At 45.1% G+C, this 16645-nt stretch overlaps 1 protein-coding gene across 2 annotated transcripts in view; it reads left to right on the forward strand.

Annotated features, from left to right (window-relative positions):
- Positions 1-16645, forward strand: part of LOC104562083 (mitogen-activated protein kinase kinase kinase 3) — a 40399-nt gene that overhangs the window by 15586 nt on the left and 8168 nt on the right. The window contains exons 5-13 of one of the 2 annotated variants that reach the window (XM_062018121.1): positions 256-355; positions 2870-2983; positions 6249-6369; positions 9911-10044; positions 10697-10770; positions 12287-12354; positions 12549-12641; positions 13588-13779; positions 15620-15768. In XM_062018121.1, the coding sequence (XP_061874105.1) occupies positions 256-355; positions 2870-2983; positions 6249-6369; positions 9911-10044; positions 10697-10770; positions 12287-12354; positions 12549-12641; positions 13588-13779; positions 15620-15768 (1045 nt within the window). The remainder of the gene's footprint in view (positions 1-255; positions 356-2869; positions 2984-6248; positions 6370-9910; positions 10045-10696; positions 10771-12286; positions 12355-12548; positions 12642-13587; positions 13780-15619; positions 15769-16645) is intronic. The other variant, XM_062018122.1, reaches the window with a different exon arrangement.

The raw sequence follows: 16645 nt of genomic DNA on the forward strand, positions 1-16645 counted from the left end.
ATTGATTCACTAAAGGAGACTTTTCTCTCCAGGGGCAGAGGCATTTTATCTAAAATCAGTTGCATTTTGACAGCCCATTTGGGAATGGGCTAGAGATCAAGAATTCCTTTAAATCAATTCAAACTGCAAAGGTTCACTACCTGCTTGAGGATGAAAGGAGAACATCCCAATGTGGTTTTAATCCTTCAGACATTTAATTTGATTGCATTCTCAAGTGTATCCCTCAATTCAATCAGTGATTCTCTTTCATTCCAGAATCATCCCCTTTGTCCGTCCTGTACGCTATGAAGATGTGCAACAGAAAGTGAAAACAGCTTTTGGCCAGCCACTGGACCTCCACTACATGAACAATGAGGTACAGAGCATTGTTAACAGTGCTCAGAACGTGTAACCTGCTGGATGACACCTCCTTTTCCTCTCCTAAGCTCTGTAGCCTTAAAGTTTTCAGTTCTAGCCTCTGTAACAAGCAGTAGCTGAGTCACTCAGCTCCAGGGGAAAACATGCTGATGCTGACAAAACAGCAGCATCTTGCTTCCTCATACTGGTATCGTTTGAGAGACTCTTGGGGAAGTAAAGAAAGGTATCTGAAGTGTTTTGACTGTTGAAAGCAACTATTGCAGGCCAATATATATACAGTGTGAGGACTACAGGCAGTCCCAGGGTCATTTCTTCAGCTGCTCCATAGCAGAGTCAGTAGCTTGTGGTGTTTTCTGACTGCTGACCAGCAGCATTTGTAACACCTTTACCTCCTGCTGGCTGCAACACTTTCTGCTTATTGCCCAGCTATGAGGAGAAGGGGAGATAGGGAAGCTCTGTGGGATGAGATGCAGTAAGGGAGGTTGTGGACACTGCCATTGGTAAAAGTAACACAGGGGGATAGCATTTGTGTCTGAGGAACTGAGTACTCCATGGTAATCATCTGTTGCTTTCCTCACTCTGGACAGCCTGTCTTCCTTGGGTTTTGGGTTTTTTTTTGTTGTGGTGTTGCCCTTCCACTGCATCCTTCATGGGAGAGATGCAAAAACTCTTTTAGCAGCAGGAGGCAGACAAAATGGAAAGTTCTTCGGGTTCAGGTCTGGAGATGAGTGTGCTGTACAACAGAGGGTGTCTGGGTGTGATTTCATGAGGTCTTACTGACAAGTTTTAAATTCTGCTTCAATTCCCTTTCAAAGACATACTCTCCTTTTTCCTAGCCTCTGTCTGAAACTCAATTGTCACTTGGATTCAGAAGTATTCTGAGATGAGGTTCTCATCAGGGAGTCCAAGGGCTTGTCTCTGACTCTGTTCTTTGCAAACAACCAATCTAAGTAACAATCCTTTCACTGTGAGGGTGAGAGAGCAGCGGAACAGGCTGCCCAGAGGGGTTGTGGAGTTTCCTTCCTTGGAGGTCTTCAAGACCCACCTGGACACGTTCCTCTGTGACCTGATCTAGGTGGGAGCTGCTTCTGCAGGGGGTTGCACTGGATGAGCTCTAAAGGTCCCTTCCAACCCCACCATTCTGTGATTCTATGAATTAGTACTTTTGTGGATAGGGTTAACCATGTCTCTGATGGTGTGGGAGGATGATGGCCTCATCATCCCTGATCTGATGGCCTCATCAAAAAGGACAGTAAGGCAGTACTTTAATGTGTGGCTGGAATGAGTGGAGGTGAGGTGGATGCAGAGCTGCTGAATGACAGAGCCCAGAGGGGGGTGATCAATGGCACAGAGTGGAGCTGGAGGCCTGTGGCCAGTGGAGTTGCACAGGGATGGGTTCTGGGGCCAGTCTTGCTCAACATCTTCATCAGCCACCTGGGTGAGGGCACAGAGGGACCCTCAGCAAGTGCCCTGCTGGCACCAAACTGGGAGCACTGGCTGATTGCCCAGAGGCTGTGCTGCCAGGCAGCCAGATCTCAACCAGCTGCAGAGTTGGGCACAGAGGAACCTGCTGAGGGTCACCAAGGGCAAGGGCAGAGTCCTGCAGCTGGGGAGGAACAAGCCCCTGCAGCAGCACAGGCTGGGGGTGAGCTGCTGGAGAGCAGCTCCAGGAGACAGAGCTGGCACTGCTGGGGGAGAATCAACTGCCCATGAGCAGCAACGTGGCCTGGTGGGCAAGAAGCCAATGGCAGCCTGGGGGCATCCAGCAGAGTGTGGATCCAGCAGCAGGGCCAGGGAGCTTCTGCTCCCCTTTGCTCTGCTCTGCCACATGTGCTGAGGCCTCATCTGGAGTCCTGGGGCCAGTTGTGGGCTCCCCAGCTGCAGAGGGACAGGGAAGTGCTGCAGAGAGGCCAGCACAGGGCCAGCAAGATGCTCAGGGCACTGGAGCATGTTCCTGCTGAGGAAAGGCTGTGGGCCCTGGGGCTGCTCAGGCTGCACAAGAGGAGACTGAGGGGGGAGCTCGTTCATAGTGACCAAGATCTCACTGGTGGGTGTCAGGAGGTTGGGGCAGCACTTTTTGTCTGTTGTGTCCAGTGCCAGGACAAGGGGTGCTGGGATGAAGCTGGAACACAAACAGTTCCATTTAAACACAAGGCCAAACTGTTTGAGTGTTGGGGTGAGGGAGCCCTGGCCCAGGCTGCCCAGGGAGATTGCGGAGGCTCCTTCCTTGGAGCTCTTCAAGACCCACCTGGACCCATTCTTGTGCTCCCTGATCTAGGTGGGAGCTGCTTGTGCAGGGGGCTTGGACTGGATGAGCTCTAAAGCTCCCTTCCAACCCCACCATTCTGTAATTCTGTGATTCTAATGAAAATTCCTGCAATAATTGAGCAATCAGAGCTTTATCTTCTGATTTTTCTTTTTCTAATGTTTGTTTAATTTGTGGAAGTAGACTTATTGATTGTTTCTGATGATTTTCTGATGATTTTGTTTTACCCCGTTCTTTATTTTGCAGCTATCCATCCCTTTGAAAAACCAAGATGACCTGGATAAAGCCGTAGATCTCTTAGACCGAAGCTCTAATGTGAAAAGCCTTAGAATATTGTTGCTGTCTCAGGACAGGAACCATGTGAGTAACAATCTCTGCAGCAAAATGAAGGTTTTTAGCCTTAAAGTCTCTGAAAAATTATGGTTGCTGAATCTGAGAGTAAGGTGGAGTAGTAAAATCACTCATGACAGACTCAGATGCGTTTGTTTATCCTCTTTGCTTTGGCTTACCTGTAGGTATCTCTGTTTTGGGGTTCTTTTTCAGCAGCTGCTCAGGTACAAAAGCACTGCAGCTTTTTAAGCTGGAATATGAAGGTTATTTTCTATCAAGTACCCAATGACTGCATTCAGAAAACACTTAATGAGTTTGGTTCCCAGAGAATTTTCTCTCCCTTTGATTAATAGCAGCTTGTGTTGAAAGTGTGTGTCATTACCTTGCCTTTGAGAAAGCACAGATTGTCCTCGAAGACAAGCTATTAGCACTTCTTTCCTGGCTGAGAAGCCTGAGAACAGCTCCCAGTGACTTTTTTTTTCACAGTTCTGTAGCCTATTGCATTGAATCCAGGCTCACTCTGTGGAAACTCAGTTGCTTGTAGGACATAGGGGTGTATTTCCACCTGAGATGGATTTGAATCTGTTCACTTTCCTCTCCTACGTGTAGCTGTGACAGTGAGTGTCAATGAAGTTTGAACTTTTCAGCTGAAAAGATGATAACATGACAAATAAGCCTTTAGATTAAGCTCCCAGAGCTGCCCATTTTGGACAGTAAATTGAACCACAAGCTACAGGGGGCACAAAGAGACAGAAGTTACCCTTATTCCTGATCTGTGACTGGAGAACTTTGTTCATTCAATCAATGGTTGATTGGTTTGGGGTTGTTTTTTCTTCACAATTAAGGTCTAGTAGCTTAGACATTTCATTTGCAAATTACCAAGCTCTCTTGATGAGGGTGACTTAGCAAAGCTCCTGTGTTGGTGGGAGCTTCCCAGCCTTGAATGTTCAACCCTGTTCAAGTTCTGCAGGCTCTGAGCTCAATAATCACACCTGTAATTCTTGGAACTGTCAGAAGTTAAATATGCTTCTCACTGGTTTGGATCATCCATGTTAAGAGAAATACAAAGACCTCTTAAAAGCCCTTTCCTGGATGCCAAAAGCTGGAAAGGTTTAGGAGGGGATGATGCTGTTCCTTGTCCTATGCCCTTTCCCAGAGTATTTGTCAGTGGCTTTTCTGAAGACAATACTTGGCAAGAAGGCCTTTGATCTGGCCTAGTGCAGTCAGACCTTCTTCTGGGCTTTCAGGAAACAGTCTGTTAAAGGTGGCCTCACCTTTGGATCTAACACAGTCTTTTAGAGCCCTCTCTTCATTTCAGTGTTCTTCAGACTGCAAACCAGATGTTCAATGATACTGTCTAAACTTTCCATAAGCCACTTACAGTAAACACTTGGTAAATCTCAGCCCTACACCAGCCTGTAGCCAGTTATCCTTTTATTAGCTGTTTTTTCCTCTTTTGCTCAAAGCAGAAACAAACAGCAAAGTCTTCAGTAAGTGCCAGTGTTTCCCCTCCCCTTCTCCTCTGACTTCCTCTTCAGCTCTTGAGTTGCCTGACAGGAGAGCCCTACGTGTGATCAAGCAAAAGCCCACAAACCTGAAGGAGGTTTCTTGACTGCATGATCTCATCCCACTGAGGGGAGTGGGAAGCAGCATTTTTCCTGAAGTACAGGATGCAGGTTTTGTTTTGGTTGTGTTCTTTTTTTCTTTTCAGGGGATGGAAAGGTAAATGCCCTGACTTTGGCACAAATCTGTGTGTAAACCAAACACACTTCCAGCAGTAGCTCTGTGACTAGGACTGACAGCCTGGGTTTGGGCATAGCAATTACATTCATTTCCATGTGCTTCTTCCTGTGGCTCATTTGTGCTTTCTTTTCTCAAGCAACTCACTGCTCTTGTCAGTCCTTTCCTTTCTGTTTAGAGACTGATGGGAAGAACTGGTTAAGCTGGACACCAAGAGTCCCAAAACCAAACTGTCCACCTCAATGGTGTGACCTCTGCATCCTTTATTCGGCTATAAATCAGCTCCCTCCTTACTCTGTTCAAGGGTAAGTGCTGATTAAATGAGCAGCTCTTTGATACTTTGCTTTCTGGATTCTGTGACCCCACACCTTGTTTGCCAGTTAAATTCAAATGCTTTTCAGAAGTGAGAATTCATTTGCTTGGGGTATCTTTGGTTCTGTTCATTTCAATAAAAGAAGTCAACAGTGACTCTGCAACACACAAGAGGAAGGGAATCTTGCATCCTCTTGTAAAGCTGGGTACTATGGGACAAGATTAAGCATCCTCTAGCACTGAACACCTGCTTTGACATGCACAGGATCTCAAGAGGGGAGGGCTGCCAATTCACAGTGTTTTGTGTGTTCAGACCTTAGTGCACCATCCTCAAATGGTTGGTGACCTGTTTAGCCCTCTGTGAAGAGCCTGTGTTCTCTGTATCATCCATGCTGCCTGAAGCTGCAGTCTGGATATTCCCAAGTGAGTATCCTCTGAAGACTGAAGTGGCTTTGCAGTTTCTCATGGCAGAGCTGCACAATGAGGGCAACAGTTCTGGGCAGCATCCTACTGCCCTAAACTGCAAAACCATCCTGCAGCTCCTCTATCTACAAAGTGTGCTGGACTTCCCCCTTCTATCTTTCTCAACAAATTGGGCAGAACTCCTTTCTTCCTCTTCCTACTTTCAATGAGAGGCACTGTGGAAGAGTGGTCTTTAATCAGGTGATGCCTTTAAGCTCAGGGAAGGATGGATAAAAAAGCAACGTGAGCAGCTTTCATCTTGGCATCTCCAAACTGTGCTCTTCAGCTCTAGGTTTTCTTTTCACTTAGGTGGTCTCAATGGTCAGGTTTACTTTTTAAAGGTTGTGTGGATCCAGGTTGTTATCTCACTGCTTCTGAAAGAGTGCAAGACTCCTAATTTATCTCTGCTGGCCAAGGTGACTGAAAGAAATGGTGGGTTCTTCCATGTTCTGCTCTCAGTGAGTGATATGAGCCCCTTCTTACTGGTTTCATAGGTAGGTGCTAATGGAAGAGAAGCACTGAGACCTGGGGAATTTGAGGCTGGAGGGTGACATGCTCTAGTTGTTAGGCTCCTGTTTTACACTATAATTGTAAAATTTGCTCTTTTGCTGCCTTTGTTGTTTGTGTTCTGTGAGTTTAATAAGATTTCAGGTTCTAGAACTCTTTCTTAGCTACTTATTTGCTACTAAACACACTCATACTTTTGAAACTGTGGCCAGGCTGCTTGAGGTCCTCAGTCTCATTTGATTTTGTTTCCTTTCATTTGTATTTTACCCAACAGACCAGTTCTTCACCCCATTCTGGACTGCCCAAACAAGTCAGGATTAAAACTTCCCAATCTGTGGGGGATGTCAGCACACCTTATCAGCAGCCAGAACCCAGAAGTAGGCATCTGTCTGTCAGTGAGTATTTTTTGCCACTTCTACTTGTCTTTGTTTTGTGAATCCTGTCTTCTGGGCACCAAGTGTTTGTGAAAGCCATGAGAAATGGAAAGGTTATTCTAGGACACAAGGCAGCTCTTTTTCAAGAGCTCTTAATATGTTTATAGTAGACCTTTTCAAAGTTCCTTACTAAGTGTTGAACTGCTGAGGAGCTGCTAAAGGGGATGTCTTAAAGCCAGCTTCATTGAGGTTAGAAATCTGGAAAGCTTACATGAGTCCATTAAGCTTTTTATTTAGATTGGCAATTTCAGTCCATGAAACCTAGATTTTGGTGCTATTTGATGCTGGGCTTTGGAATCTGTCCTCACTCCTGTAATCAAACATTTCACCAGTGGCACAGGAAATTGTCACTGCATATCCAATCAGTGCCCTACATACCTAATCTTTCACTCTCATAATTACCAGATGAGTAGAGCACAAGGCTGATATCACAGGTGACTGACCCAGCTCCACAAAAGATAATGAGAAAAGTCTGGCTAATATGTACATTTATCTCATGTCCTTTGTGTTTCTGTTAGCTCTAGTGGAAAGGTCCATGTAAGACCCCTGTAATTTCTGACTTCTGTCTCCGGTAGATTTGTCTGAGCTGTCCCAATTTCTGTATTACAACCCCCTGCGTAACTGTGCAGTATTATTCAAATCTGAGATTTATGGGACAAAAGTCTGTGGTTTGGAATCTGGTTCCTTGGTGTGAAACTCAGGGAGCAGTGAAAGAGCAGGAAGGAGGTGAGCAATGACAGGGATCTGCCTGTATGAAGGCAAAAGCCTAGAGATGGTATTCTGTGTGAATGGCTTTTGCTTTAGAAGTGAGTACAGCTCAATTTTGCTGGAAACAGAAGCACAGGATGGCTGTGTTTGTTCCAACAGCTATTTTAGGGCTTGTCAGACCTAATGCTTCAGGTGATGTGTGCCACAGATCACGAGGGCAGTACTGGGAATGTCAGAGCTGTTTTGTTTCCAAGCTCTAAAGCAACTCCCTCTGTGGAAGAAGAGTGCTTCAGTTTCGTTACCTGTGTACACTTGAGGCATAATCATTACAGGATTTTAGACCAGTATTTGCAGTGCAATCTTAGTGTCAAATAACAAATCCAATTAAAGTAGGATAGACTCCATAGAGGAGATCTCTGCTCTGACCAAAGGAAGTCTGAGCACAGGACTTGATAACTAGACCAGCAGTTCTCAATACTAGACTTTCTATCAAACCTTCTTGTATCCTAAGGTCTATTGATCCCCTTTTTGTACAGTTTGCTTTTAGGAAGTAACAAAGAAGTGCTGAAAGCTTATGAAGTACATGGCTGAAACTGGGACAAAAAAGAGTTTTCCCATCCTTTCTAGTTTGAAGTTAATATATTTAAAAAAAGCAACATGCCTTGGTCTTACGAAGAAGGCAGCAGTGTCCACGTATGTCAGAACACCATGTTTCTTCTTTCAGACAAATTCAAGGCCAAAAATATTCTGTTTTTAAAAAATATAGAGTCTTTCTTCTTTATTGGCATTCTAAGGTATCCAAATAATGATGCCAAAGCTAACAGACTGTGTCTGTCGTGGGTAAAGCGTAGGGTAATAAGGGGCCCCTTCTGTATCCAAGTCTTTGCTCTTATGGCAGCTTTCAGATTAGCCTGTCAGTCATCAATCAAGAAAGCACTGAGTTTCTTTTCAGAACTTGTCAAAGTACCAGACTGTTCCATTATGAAGACGTCTAGAAGAATTGCAGTTCTGTCAGAGGTCTGATAGGAGTTTGGCAATAACTCGGCCTCGAAGCCATTTCTCCCTTTCCTTCTCCTTTCCTGTCTTTGGCTTGAAAAAAGGAACATAACCCCTGTTTCCTAGTGTTTCAGGCTTAGAGGCTTTCCTATTCAGACCACGCCATGCAATGAAGTGGGAAGCAGAGTTCACCAGAAGTTGTTTGCAGGCGGGAGGTAGAACCGTGTCGTTCTAAAGCGGCCAGGCCTCAGGCCTGCCGTCACCAATTCAGCCCTTTGGAAAGATCGCTTTTAAAACAAGAAAGAGGGGGGGAGAAAAAAAAAACCCCACAAAGCCCTAAGCATTCTGGCAGCACTTGTGTTTTTTTCCACTCACTTCCTTTGATATACATTGATTTAGTGCTGCCTTCCTTTTCCTGCCCAGTGATGGTGGCCTTTCCACAATAGCTGCTGGGCCTACGCCAGCAAGGCCGCGGCTGCCTTTTAGCCATGGCATTGTGTCGGAAAGAGTGAAAGCACGCTCCCGTGACTCAGTGCAGCCCCAGAGCATGCTCTCTTGTTTATCTCCACGTTGTAACGTCACGTGAGCTACTTGGAAAATCAGGTGGTAGCTCTAAAATACCAGATTTGGGGTTGTTTTTTTTGCATGGAGTTCACCTCCCCCGTTCGCTTTAAGCCGTGCCAGCGTTGGGGGCTTTTTTCCCTTCCACAGTCTGAAAGGTGTGTGCACTGGTTTTCAGATATTTTCTGCAGATGTTTGCCTTCACTCTTTATTACAATAACTCCTGTAGGAAATATTTTCCTTGGGAGAGAGGATCTGCTGATCTTTACCCATCTGTCGTAACACCTGAGTACACACAGTTAGTTAAAAGACAGCATGGTGAAGAGCACAGCTTGAGAGCTGACCTTAAAACGCTGTCTCTGATTTCATAGGTGACCTTGAGCAGATTGGCTGGGCCACAGTACTTCTTGGAGCTCACAGTGTGAGCTGCAGGTGGAGAGATCACTGCAGAAGGGATTTTGAATCTCCCTGTTTCTAAAGTATCATCTTCTCAGAGATGTGCAAGACGAAAAATAGAACCTAGGAGTGAAGTTTCTCTGAGTAATAACACAACAGAACCTCTTTAGGTGGAACCATTAACACGAGTCAAATGTTTTCCTCATCCTTTGGCCTCTGAACACACACTCTGTCCATATAGCTGTCTCATCTAATTAACACAGATTGTACAATTCATCTCTGTGTGGTTTTGCCCAAGCTAGTCATACAGTTTCTTTCGTTTTCCCCCACAGTAAACCAGAAGTGTTGGGGTTATTTACAAAGGGAATAGTGCTCCCATGTGACACTGAAATTGCTGAGTGTCAGTATAATTAGCTCAGCTGGTGATAACTAGCAGGAATAGTGCTGCCACTCCAGGTAAGTCATACTAATTGAGGCAAGTCAGAAGATCAATTGCCCTGACAAGTGTTTTGTTGAGGTGAGCAGTGAAGGGAAGTACATGCCCAAAAAGCCAGGGATTCCTAGAGCCCTCTCCTTTCCCTGAGATATCAGTGTTGAGCAGAAGAGGTCAGAAACAGCTGACTGCTCTGTTACGAGCTTCAGCATTTAAAATGACTAACAGTTTGCTTTTTGACATGGCACCTCCTGGTTCCGTTTGTGTCCAGACTATAAGGTTCACTCCCTATTTGCCATCATCATATAGGTCTGGCATTCGAGGGGTATGTTTGGATTCTGTGTGTGTGCATGTGCAGTCTTATTTCAGTTAGCCTAGATATCAAAATATCCTTCTTTTCTGGCCCAGGTTCCCAGAACACAGGCCGAAGTTCACCACCTCCTGGCTACGTTCCAGAGAGGCAACAGCGCATTGCTCGGCAGGGTTCCTACACCAGCATCAACAGTGAGGGTGAATTCATCCCAGAAACCAATGAACAGTGTGTAAGTATGAGGATTAGGGTGTCAAAAAGTCGATCTTCTCCTGCTCTCTGGGCCCTCCAGAGTATTGACTAGCTGGAGTTGCATTAGCACCCTACTGGTGTTTAAACTGTGCTTCAAACTCATTTATAGGTGTGTTTAAGTGCAAAGTGCCTTTGGTGGACTGCCAGAGGCAGTTGCCATGTGTACTGAGCATTGTCTCCCCACCTCTGAAGGAGTGATTTTGATTACACATGTGTGCTCAGGTTTCCTATTACCAGCTTTCTGTGACCCCTCTTGCAAACTGTGCTCTCCATTCAAAGCAATAGCAAATAAGGACAAAGGATGACTTGCAGGTGGAAGCAGCAGCACAGCAGCACCAGCTGAGACTGTGTTGCTGAAGTCACTTGGGATCAAAACACAGCACAGGGCTGACTTAAACTTTCATTTTTCACAGCAGAGTGCTTCAACACTTCAAGCAGTGTCTCAAATTTGATACAACTCCCACAGTTTCTATAGGAGTTACATGAAAAATGGACATTCTGAATAGCTTTAGACTCCCTTCTTAGTCTAAATGTCCTCCAGGCAAGAAATAGTAGACTCTGATCCTCTTGCACAGCCACTTTTTGGCATTACACTGTACTGATGCTGCCATGTGATTTCTTCTGTGTTGCAGATGCTGGACCCTTTAAGCAGTGCAGAAAACTCGGTGTCAGGAAGCTGTCAGTCTTTGGACAGGTCAGCAGACAGGTACAAAAGTACAAGCTGGTAGGAACTTCTGGGCTCCAATTGCAATGCCAGTTGTACTTATGCAAAAGTCTTGCTTTTCCATCCCATAAATTTTCTTGGAAAGAAACAAGAACTTCTTTCCTCTGTATATCCCAATAGATTTCTGGGAGAGAATGAACTATGTCTTAGGGTTGTTTTGTTTTTCTGGCAGAACCAGACACCAACAAACTGGTGCTTCAGTAGCTCTGTGTTACAAATACAGAGTTCTAAGTCTGTGTGGAGCCTGGACTCCAGCAACATCTGGCTGCAGGGGATTTAAATCTCTTTTTAGACAAGGCTCTTCTTGTTCATTTCAAACCAAACCAAACTGTTCTGAGGTTGCAGAAATATAGCATTACACTAGATTCCTGCCTCCTGCAAGGTAGGGTATTCATTCCAAAGGTAAATAAGGGGAGGGGGAGGTTCTTCCTTTGTCATGCTCTGATGCTCTAGATCTTTTCCTCCCTTTCTTTTCAGTTGGTGTTGCATGAAGTGGTGGTGGGAAGGCATAGTTTCCATGAGCTTGACTAGCAACTTATGGCTTCCCAGCACCTGTAAGTTTAGGCTTAGGCATGTCTTTAAGATTCCTCCAAGCTGATTCCTGTAGGTAGTGTATGTTTTCATGGCAAGCACTTGAAGGTTTGGTTTTGCAGCCTTTCACTTCCTCCAGTTTATGGCAAGGAAGCATTTGGATTCATTTCTTCAGCTGAGAGTGGAAAGACATTGCTAATCTCTTACCCTTTCCCTGCTCTAAGTGGAGGGGAAGAGAGGGGGAAGAGGCTTTCCTGGTTACTCCTTGTAGGAGTGGGCATCATCTGTTGTTCTTGGCCTGGTGGAAAAGGAATCTTCATTTAGGAGTCTGAAAGCTGTATCTTTCTCCATTTACACTGGTTAACAAAAGCAAAAAGTGCAAATAACCTGGCTTTGGCACAGACTGGTGTAAGAATTTGTGTAATCTCTTAAGAGACGTTAAAGACCTTCTGCCAAACAAGGGACTTGCTTGAGGAGTCCTGCTTATTGAGGAGAAACATGAGGATTGTAAGCCATGTTTGTGTTTAGGCTGGCAGAGAGGAAAGCACACAGGAGTTTTTTAGGAGCGGAACTCTTCCCCCTCATGGTAAATCCCTGGGGGCAGCAATCCCCATGAGCAATGTGCTGCCAGTCATGCCCTCTTCTGCTCTTCCTCTTAGCCTTGGTTTTAACCTTCCACTTCATACATCTGAAGGAAGCACTAAACCTTATGCCACAAGCTGGGGAACTGCTGAATAAATGGCACAAAGTGGAACAGAAAGGATAAATGGCCACCCTGGGAAATAGCCTGGCGAGCTGGGGCTTAGCCTGACCTGAGCTTTGCAGGTGTGGTGTGAAATGATTGCAGGGACACGGATTTGAGAATCAGCGTCGCCCACGTGCAAATATTAGTGGCTTGTGTTTCAAGTCCTTGGAGGTTTCTGTCCTGCAGAAAGCCAGACTTAATCTTGTTTTCTTTCTCTAACAGTCCTTCATTTCGGAAGTCAAGGATGTCAAGGGCACAAAGCTTTCCTGATAACAGGCAGGAGTTCTCAGGTATGTCAGCGTCTGCTATAAAGGTGATTCTCCTGTTTGGTGGTTACACTTGGTGCTTGCTGGGGTTATATTGATTGAAAAGCCAGGAAGTTCTTTATTACCTCTTCCTAAAACTGGTGTTACAGAAGAAATCTGTGATTTAGAAGGCAGACCTTTTTGAAGGAGCCTGAATTCTCTCTTTGCATCCCCTCCAGACCGTGAGAATCAGATCTACGACAAGGTGGGCAAAGGTGGCACCTACCCTCGGCGCTACAACGTCTCCATACAGCACAAGGACTACAACGATGGTGAGTTCTTCTCAGACCTTTGATTCCAGCCTTAAAATACAAAGTGAAGCAACAGCAACACCAAGGGTGAATGCAACTCCTTGTTAACAAGCCTGAAAGTGGTCCTTGCTGGAGTTAACGCTGCTGTGCTTGATGCTACATTCTCATAGTAACCCACGGTGGCTGCTTGTAGTTCTTTGTATACTTCATCCTTTCTGGGGTTATTTAGGCTGATCAGTGACTGCCAGGCTTGAGTAGTGGACATAGTATATAAGTCTTGATCATATATAGTGGGTTCCTACCCCAGGGATTCATTAAGGGAATCACGGAATCTCAAGGGTTGGAAGGGACCTTGAAAGCTCATCCAGTCCAACCCCCCTGCTAGAGCAGGATGACCTAGAGTAGGTCACACAGGAACTCATCCAACTGGGTTTTGATTCATTAAGCTTTGCTAATTGACAATGCAACCTTGCTCCTGGGTCTTTTAAATACACCAATGAAGAATCACATCTCTGCTCATCAGATGGCCTTGTGCAAATGAATTTCTCAAAGCTCCATGAGAGGTACAAATTGTCACAGTCTTTCTCTATGGTTTTTATTTGCAAGTCCAGGGACATTGTCTGCAAAGTCAATCTGTCTGTGTAGTTGTTAACAAACCTCAGAGCTTCTGTGGTAGCCTTTAAACCAGATTTTGGAAGGCGAGTTGAGATCGTGCACCACTGCACTCGGGGCATTACGAAGTGTTCTCTTCCTTCTGCTTTGGGAATGATCCAAAGCTGTACTGAACTGAAGCAGCATCAACCCTGAACTGTTAGATTTTTGCATCTTGGCTGGTTGGCAGTAGATTTAACTCCATGGGAACAGACCAGAACATGTTTCTTCTCTCCTTTCTCTTTGTTGCTCAACCTCCAGCCTTTACCATTGTCAGCATCTTTAAAACTGTTTCTCTGGGGTTTTTTTTCTCCAGGCAGGAGGACATTTCCCAGGATACGACGTCACCAAGGGAATCTTTTCACTTTGGTCCCTTCCAGTCGTTCCTTAAGCACCAATGGAGAAAACCTGGGCCTGGCTTTGCAGTACTTGGACCCTCGGAGCCGCCTGAGGAGCGCCGATAGCGAGAACGCCCTGGGTGTGCAGGAGAGGAACATTCCCACCAAGTGTAAGCAGCTACCCTGCTGATAACTGGGGTGACACACAAGAAAAAGACTTTGAGAGATGAACTCCAGACCCAGTGGATTAGGATTTTTAACAAGCCCTTCAAACCCACAGGATGGCGTGGAGGTGTTTTGGCATCAGTCCATCTCACCTATAAGACTCTTTTTATTCTAATAGTATAGAATCATTTCAGCTGGAAAAGGCCTTTAAGATCGAGTCTTAACCACTCACATCACACTGCCAAGCCCACCACTAACTCACAGAATCATTTCAGTTGGAAAAGAGCTTTGAGATCGAGTCCAAGCCCTGCCCTCACACTGCCAAGCCCACCACTAAGCCATGGCATTGCAATATCTCTGGGGATGGGCACTCCCCCACCTCCCTGGGCAGCCTGGCACAGGGACTGACAACCCTCTCAGGAGAAAAAGCTCTTCCCCACCTTCAATCTAAACCTCCCCTGGGGCAACTTGAGGCTCTTTTCTCTTATCAGTCATGAGAGAAGACCCCTCACTTCACTACAGTATATAGTCTTGCACTGGGAGCTGGCCTTTCCTTTAGAAAGCCTTGGGAATACAGCTAATTAAAAACCCCTCTGAGTTGATTGGATCTGGATGATCTGCAAGGTTCTTAAAACACTCAGACAAGTGTATTTATTGTCTTGATACACTAACATTTGTAGTCAGGCTTGTGGATTACAGTTACTTCACTAGTTAAGGGCTGCATTCCTTTCACTTGCTCCTTAGTTGAAAGCTTTACTTCTCTGTTAATAACACTCCTGCATTGGGTTATGGGGAACTTTGTAATCTATAAAACACAAAAATGGAACATGAATGATTAGTGATGGACTTCAGATATGCCACCAAGTAATTTAAGGATCAAAATGAAGACATTAATGCAACACACTAAAACACCGACTGGCAGTAAAGCTGATTAAATTAGCAAAGCTGATCTCCCAACACTTGTGTGTTTTCACACTGTCCAGATGGCTGGCTCCTGTCTTTGTTTTTAGAGTTTCTTGTTAGATAGGCCAAAATTGGATGCATTGCACTGCATGAAGCTGGTAGTATCATGTTCAAAGTTAGAGCTCAGAGCACTGGTCTTTGATTAATATGTCTTTAAGTGCAGAAAGCTGGGTGCTAATGTTAGGGTGAGGAGACTGCTGTGTGTGTAGCTCCTCATTCCCTGCTGGGGTGTTGGAGGTGGCTGCTTTACCTGCTTCTGGTTTATTAGTCTGACTGTTCAGTCAGTGAAAGGAGACACCTGCACTGTACTTACAATATGGCCCTTACTCTACCAGTTTCTATCTGGATCTAGACTGGATTTCCCTGCTGTAGTGATAGCCACAAAGTGAAATCCTTCCACAGGAGGAGGGACTCCAAAGTAATGGTTGGCAAAGAACTCAAATGTCCTTGAAGTTATCCCAGAGGCTTAACAGTCATTGCTGGCTGGGTGGGATTGATTTAGCAAGGTCAGTTCTCTCCTTCATCTGACAGACACAGCAACTAACTACAGATGAAGGGTTGGAAGATGCTGGTTAATTTCTGCCTCATCCCTTCACATGGTGATGTTGTAGAATCCTCATGGAATAAATTGTCCAAGGATGTCTTTGCAAAGTGGTTCCCAGTTTCATTTTAATGGGACACCACTCAGCAGGTCCTGAGGGGCAGAATGGTTGGGTTCTGTTCAGAGCCATCCACCAACTCCCCTATGCTAGGAGAGGGACTCATCTCTGTTTCTTCAGCTGCCAAATTGTCAGTTTCAGTCTCAGTCCTGTGGAAACTGAGCTTGGAAAAGATCTTTAAATAACATAAAGACAAGAGAAAACTGTTCCTGGTCTTTTTTAGCTCCGAGTGCTCCGATAAACTGGCGACGAGGAAAGCTCTTGGGCCAGGGGGCCTTTGGACGGGTGTATTTGTGCTATGACGTGGACACAGGCAGAGAACTTGCAGCTAAGCAGGTCCAGTTTGACCCAGAGAGTCCTGAAACAAGCAAGGTAATTCTCATTCAACCTTCTAAGCTTCATTTTGCAGGCTGTGAGATCCTCTGAAGTGCCTGGATCCGTCTTATCCTCAAAAGCTAAGCTCTTCTTTAGTTCATACCAGGGCTTCAAGTCGTGGAAAGGAATAAGAGTCATTTAAAAATCACTTTTCCTTATTCTTAACTTCAGCCTGAAACTCAAATCCATTTACTGTCTTTGTTTTTGGCTCTCCCTACTCAGCTCTTTGGTTTGTTGCCAGGTTACTTGAGGAGTAACTGGACTGCCTTGTGTTGCTGGTTCATGAAACTAAACCCAGAAAGTGCAGAACTTCTTCAAACAACAACAAACCTGCATGCACTTGCAAAACTGGGGCTTGTCCAGTAGATCCTGTATCAAATGTATTAATAACCAATTGCTGCTTCTGAATTCTCCCTGTCCTCCAAACAAACTGGTGTGTAAATCAATCAAGAGCAGTGATGTGACATGAAACAGGGTGATGGGAAGAGACACCTTGCAATGACAGGTTAGCACACAACTCCCTGCACAGCTGGAATGGCTCTTAAGTTCTTTGCTGTTGTTTTGAGCAATGTATCACTTTCCTAGTATTGAACAAATTCACTTTGAGCCAGAAGAACTGATCCGTGAAGACTGAATGATTCAGGTTTTATGTGGGATGTTGGCACCAAGATCAGTTCTAACTTGGTGAGATCTAAGTTTATACCATGTCTCTTTTCTAAATCAGACAGTAGCTCTGAGCCAAGGAAGAACAGCCTGGAATGTATTTTGAAGGCACTGAAACTCCAAACTTTAAATGATCAATGAAAGCTCAATGAAGGAACTTCCTCTGGTTCCTTCCTCTCTCAGAGTGAGACATGAACTTGGCACCTTCCAG

The sequence above is a fragment of the Colius striatus genome, chromosome Z (assembly GCF_028858725.1).
Source record: "Colius striatus isolate bColStr4 chromosome Z, bColStr4.1.hap1, whole genome shotgun sequence".
Taxonomy (NCBI): Eukaryota; Metazoa; Chordata; class Aves; order Coliiformes; family Coliidae; genus Colius; species Colius striatus.